Raw genomic sequence first — 6,417 nt, 5'->3', positions numbered from 1 at the left:
AAAAGATGTTTCGGTAAAAAAGTGATATGACATTGCATTGATAATTTGAGCAGTGTGTGACTCTATTTTAACAAGAACAGACAATTTATATTAAAAACAATGGTAGATTCTCTCATTAATAGTAAAGAAATAAGTAAGAAACAAATAAAGAAACAAGTAGTGTGTTCTCTACGTTCACATTATTTTGTTTCCTGTATAAAAAAATATAGAAAGAATTGAATCTAAAGTATCATATAAAAAAGAAAAAATAATCTTATACGATTTCTTTTGCAGGATGTCTCGCGGCGGCGACAGTAGGCGCTTCCTTTCCAGCTTTTGCGATTTTATTCGGTGACATTTACGGTGTATTGAATCTTCCCGATGCCGAGGAAGTCATGAAGGAGACCATTTTCTTGTCGATACTCTTCATCGTCGTCGGCTTAATTACAGGAATTGGCACTTTTCTGCAGATGCACATGTTCGGTCTGGCTGGCGTGCGTATGACGACGCGAATAAGAAAGATGACGTTCAGCGCGATGTTGAAGCAGGATATGGGCTGGTACGACGAGGACAAGAACAGCGTAGGTGCGCTCTGTGCGAGGTTGTCATCGGACGCGGCAGCTGTCCAAGGTGCGACCGGGACTCGCATCGGCTCTATGCTCCAGGCTTTCTCGACACTTGTGATCGGGATCAGCATATCCATGTACTACAGCTGGAAGATGACGCTGGTCTCAGTGGTGTCGATCCCGCTGGTACTCGGAGCGGTATTCTTCGAGGCGCGGGTCATGGGCGGTCAAGGTATGGAGGAGAAGAAGAAGATGGAGTCAGCCACCCGAGTGGCCGTCGAGGCAATAACAAACATACGTACGGTTGCCAGTCTCAACAAGGAAGAAGTATTTTTGAAAAGATACTGTGTAGAACTAGATCACGTCGCACGAGCGATGAGAATCAGAAACAGACTAAGAGGATTGGTCTATTCGTGTGGACAGACCATACCGATGTTTAGTTATGCTATTTCGCTTTATTATGGTGGCTACCTGGTGGCTAGGGAAGACTTAAGCTACGAAAAAGTCATCAAGATATCCGAAGCACTCATATTCGGCTCGTGGATGCTGGGACAGGCGCTCGCCTTCGCGCCAAACTTCAACACAGCTAAAATTTCGGCCGGCAAAATCTTCAAGCTACTCGACAGAGTTCCGGAGATCACTTCGCCACCGGGATCAGAAGGAAAGGATTTAGATTGGGTAAGCTCTCATTTTCATGTAAGCTTAGTTACATAAACCACGAGTACACAATGTGTTTTGGCTACCGCGAACTTTCTCTCTGTCCTGTATACATATATTTAGCGGTAGGTAATTAAATAAATAATATTTCGGAGATTCAAATCGCAGCTAAGTTTAAACAACCAATATGTTTAATGTTGAATAATAATAATGGACAAAAGATAAGACATGTAATTAAATTTTGCTGAGAGAAGAATGGAAAATTCGCCAAAGAATGTAAAGCGATAAAGCGCAGGACATGTACAGTAATTAGCTTTAACTTTTAATTAATCTCTTATAAAGTTAATCGAAATTCGCGCGACAATGAACACAACATTTAAATTGATTACTAAATCATAAAATTATTAGCCTTACTGATTTGTTTTAACGCACGTGCCGATGAGTTGTTATCGGTATAGTCGTGTATTTCATTGCGGAATAATTTCCCTTATAAATGAAGTAAATTCCCAAGTAAATAATCAAATTATTAAAATTGAATGAATTAATGAAGAAATATTTAAATATTTCAGATGCAATCCATTTAATGCTACAAATACTTTGAAGCATTTGATTGATCAATTAAAAAATGCTTCAAAGCATTTGTAACATTAAGTGTACTGTAGTCTTTAATCCCGAAACACAATAGATGTAGTAGGCTTTAAACTGTAAGATATTATATTGGTCAATCACAGTCGAATATGAAGAAAATAATCATTATAATTGATTTCTAACGACTTAAGATTTTACATTTTTTGTTTCGGGACTTATTATATAAGAAAAAAATTCGTTCGAACTGATTTCAAGGAGCAAAATTATTAGCGGATTTATTTTCAATATAGACTTCAAAGATAGTTTCAAGGAATTTCCTCGTTAATAATTCCTTAAACAAAGTTGTCACCAGTCTGTTTTATAAATTCTTTCCTTCTTTCGTAACTCTCTAAAATTTTTAAGTAAAGACGCATTTATAATTGCTATTATCTCGTTCAAAAACGTAGAATTAGAGTCATATAAAATTTGCTACGTGTTAGACGCTGAATAGTATTTTACCATTTAACGAATTATTAACGAATTATTAGGATTGTTAAACGGGATCTCTCTAGTGGAGATCCGCATGATTTACAATGCGCTCGACAAACTGCTTACGTAACCACGTCGCATAGAACGACAGAGAATGCACGGGGATTGCAAACGGTTTTGATGATTCGTGAAGCGTGCGCAGTGGACGCGCAATTAATCCGATAATTACCGCGACGCCTTGCTATAAACGCTGCTAATTGCCGGATGCATGTTTAATCTTCGCATCGAAACATGCACTCTGAAAAATAACGAATGTCTATATAATTCTTATTGTGTTCGTGTTAACAACAATATGGGGATTTAATACTATGGGTTTTAAATCTACACTATGATGGTGTTGATTAACACCAGCGGTTTGAAATCCACACCATGTTGGTGTTAATATTAACATCACAACAGAGTAAAAATTATATAGATATCACATGGATATTAAATCCACACCGATATTTTTTAGTGTGGTTTACTGTTTCGTTTACAGTGTATCGTGTTTGCACGCGGGTCCATGTACAATTCGCAATACTTGTGTAAATAATGTAACATTCGTTAGAAATTTGATCGTTTGATAGCACTGCTTCGAGTGATGTCTCGTTAATTACGTTCAAAATGCAAAACTTAAAATCAACATCGATATCTAAGAAGACTTGGCATAAATTAATCCAGGACTTGATTTTAGTCACCTGATTTTTTTCTACGTAAACGTATTATCACCTGGAAATTTATACTCTAGTTAAAATCGTTATTATTAATCTTTAATAAACGCCTCATTACGGGAAACAATATATGAGTGTACAGCATATCTAATCCAAAATTCCCTTATTTATAACTTATATAAAAATAAACACATTATAAAATTTTTTTTAAATCAAAACGTTAGACATTAAGAAATATAATGGTAGCAAAGTGTGTATCTATATTTATTGATAAAAAAGTTATAAGTAATAAAAAAATATTAGAAACATTTTGAAAAAAATCGTGTCTATTGAAGAGCTATTTAAGAGTTAACAGTATATTGTATACTATTATTTTCCGAATTCATTAGAATTTGAGAACATTATGGATATGGATTTAATCACAATGTAAAAAAAAATAAACACAAACTAAATAAATACGAAATAATCACGTTAAATAGCTTATTATAATATAATAGTATTTTTAAAAAATACAAATTTTAATTAAAATGTTTTTATTACAAATTTTCGATGAAATTGAAAAACACTTTGTAAAATCTTTGAAGTGAAATCTAATGTTAAGAGTGACAAAGAATAACAATTGAGCCAGTGTTGAAAAAGAATGGCTAATTGTCAATTTCTAACAGTAAGATTTCACTCTTTAGAATTAGATTTCACTACAAAGATCTTAGATAGCATGTTCAAAGGATCGTAAAGTATAATTATTAAAAAGACAAAAATACGTATTAAATAATACCTATAAAACAATATTTTACAACAAATCATATTTTTTTACCATTAGGATGCAAACTCCAGATGACTTTCCCGGCTTTAAATAAGGGATAGAATATCTCCAGTGAATATCTAAATTTTAATCGTTCTTCCGAAAGAAAAAATTAATAAAACGAGTTCTTGCGCATTCTTCGTGTAATAAGAGTTGGAGAAAACGAGCGGCGCGTTACGAGATTAACACGAATCTCCTCCTGGTTAACGAGTCATTTTATGTTTTTCACGCAGAAAGCGGACGGATTGATACAATATTCAAAGATCAACTTCAATTATCCGACGCGGCCAGAAATGCCAGTGCTCAAAGGGCTGGATCTAATCGTAAAGCCAGGACAGATGGTGGCCCTCGTGGGCCAAAGTGGCTGCGGAAAGTCTACATGCATCCAATTGTTACAACGACTCTATGATCCGATTTCCGGCATCCTGACATTGGACCGGCGTGACATCGCCTCGGTTTCGCTGTCCACGCTTAGATCACAGCTTGGCGTTGTGGGGCAAGAACCAGTGCTCTTCGATCGAACGATTGCGGAAAATATAGCTTACGGCGACAACAGCCGACAAGCATCCATGGACGAGATCATCGAGGCAGCCAAAATGTCCAACATTCATTCATTTGTAGCTTCACTACCGTTGGTTAGTTGTTGCTGTTATATAATATTCGCGCATCAGTTGCGTGTAACAAAAAGCGTGGTTTATTTTAAAAAGAAAAAGAAAAAAAGAAAGAGAAATAAGAGTCTTTTATTACTGTTACATATAATGTAAGTGGTACGCAAATACAATAATAATAATAAGTTTAACACATTAAAAAAATGTTAAAAGACTTCTATTAAATATTAATATAATTAAATTGGATTGAATAATTAATATTGGTTTTTTAAATTAAAATTTCATTACAATTGGTTTAAAATAATTTTAAAATAGTTAATTGCAAAATTAAAAAAAAAAAGGTTCTGAGGGAAGGTCTAACGTGTTAATATTATTAATACTTTTTTAATCATTTCTTCACACAATTAATTATAATCCTATTACTTTTCTGTTTATTTAGGGTTACGATACGAGACTGGGATCAAAAGGCACTCAGCTCAGTGGCGGCCAAAAACAACGAATAGCAATCGCACGTGCATTATTGAGAAACCCCCGAATTTTGCTGTTAGATGAAGCAACTTCAGCCCTCGATACTCAAAGCGAGCAGGTGAGAATTGCCATCTGTTCTCCTAAAAAAACCTATTCGAGAACAATTATTTTATTAACAATTTTTCCTCTTTAACGTTAGATAACATCGTGTACAAAAATAGACTCTGTAATTCAGTGGAAAAAGAATCTAGTTACATTAATTGGAATTCTGGTTAAAAATGGACAAATTAGAATTTTTTGGTTAAATGTATTATAATTCAAAATCTTCTAGTACATATTTTCAAACAGCAATTTTTTTAGTATACATTATACTCAAATATTTCTATAATTTTCTGAATAATATTTGAAAATGTAAAACAAAGACGACGAACAAACACAGCGACGATTGCATCTAAAATAAAACCACAGATAGATAGTTGCGCAATATCTGCAGGAAGTCACTTATTACAACCGTAAAAAAATGTGCCACGCGAGATTTGCGAAGCAGAACGATCTCCATCCGGACTTTAGCGTTTTGCTTGATGTAGCGTGTACGATTTCTCGATTAACGGCGTATTACAATCCCCAAGATCACGTCTCGGCCCAACAATCACATTGCAGCTCGTAGATGACGAGATTGGAAATCCGATTGAAAATTTCCCGAAGAGCACGGCTGTTATCGTTATTGCAAAAGACCGACCGGCGATAGACAATCAAGTTAATGGTTATCGAAAGTGACGGAGACGACGGTTTGTTTCGATTCTGCGTTTATCCGCAGATTTCCTTCGCAAATCGCATACTTCATAATATCGTACTGTATAATCATTAAGAACGTCTGTTGTATTCGCTATGTGCGAAATTTCGCTGCTTCAGTCGACAAGAAGATAGCGCTTGCACATACTTGTTTATTTCTTTTTTTTATTCTAGTCGTGGGCTGCATTAACCCCGAGTCAGCATTGAGTTTTTAGGTCAATCCATTTTAGCTACGTTTTCCTTTACTCTGCACGAAACAAGTGTATATTCATGCTTTGTACGAGAAGGGAAACGAAAAACGCAACGCGAAGTACTGCTAAAATAGACAGAATTTGTAAAAAAAATTTAAATTTTATCTTCAAGAGCTGTTTTTATACAAATTATGTATGTATCTAGAGAAAGAAAGAGGATTGTACTATTTTACCTTTTATTAAAATAACTCAATAGGCATTTATGTAATATAACTTTTTTTTTGTTAACAAAAGTTGTTATATAAATTTGTTAGCCAATAAGTCTATTTTTTCATTTTATGAATAACTTGTGATTCAGACTTAATCTCACTTAACTTGGTAATAATGTAAAAATTACATTTCTCTAGCCATTTAATTATTAAACTGATGGTTTTATAGTATGGTAAGTCTAACAATTATTCACTACGAAACCATTAGTTTAATAATTAAATGGCTAAAAAATATAATTTTTACATTATTATCAGATTAAGTTTAATGTTAACTAGAAAACGAAAAATTAGGCCATCATAAAATGGTACCAATTATCGG

At 34.3% G+C, this 6,417-nt stretch overlaps 1 protein-coding gene across 7 annotated transcripts in view; it reads left to right on the top strand.

The window, feature by feature from the left end:
- The window catches only part of LOC108752314 (multidrug resistance protein homolog 49-like), a 92,739-nt gene that overhangs the window by 82,331 nt on the left and 3,991 nt on the right, over window positions 1-6,417 (top strand). For all 7 annotated transcript variants that reach the window (XM_018493070.1, XM_018493072.1, XM_018493068.1 and 4 more), the window contains 3 exons: window positions 274-1,223; window positions 4,004-4,405; window positions 4,818-4,964. In XM_018493070.1, coding sequence (XP_018348572.1) covers window positions 274-1,223; window positions 4,004-4,405; window positions 4,818-4,964 — 1,499 coding nt within the window. The remainder of the gene's footprint in view (window positions 1-273; window positions 1,224-4,003; window positions 4,406-4,817; window positions 4,965-6,417) is intronic.

Source organism: Trachymyrmex septentrionalis, unplaced genomic scaffold (assembly GCF_001594115.1).
Source record: "Trachymyrmex septentrionalis isolate Tsep2-gDNA-1 unplaced genomic scaffold, Tsep1.0 scaffold6, whole genome shotgun sequence".
Classification (NCBI taxonomy): Eukaryota; Metazoa; Arthropoda; class Insecta; order Hymenoptera; family Formicidae; genus Trachymyrmex; species Trachymyrmex septentrionalis.
This window is presented reverse-complemented; position numbering and strand designations above follow the sequence as displayed.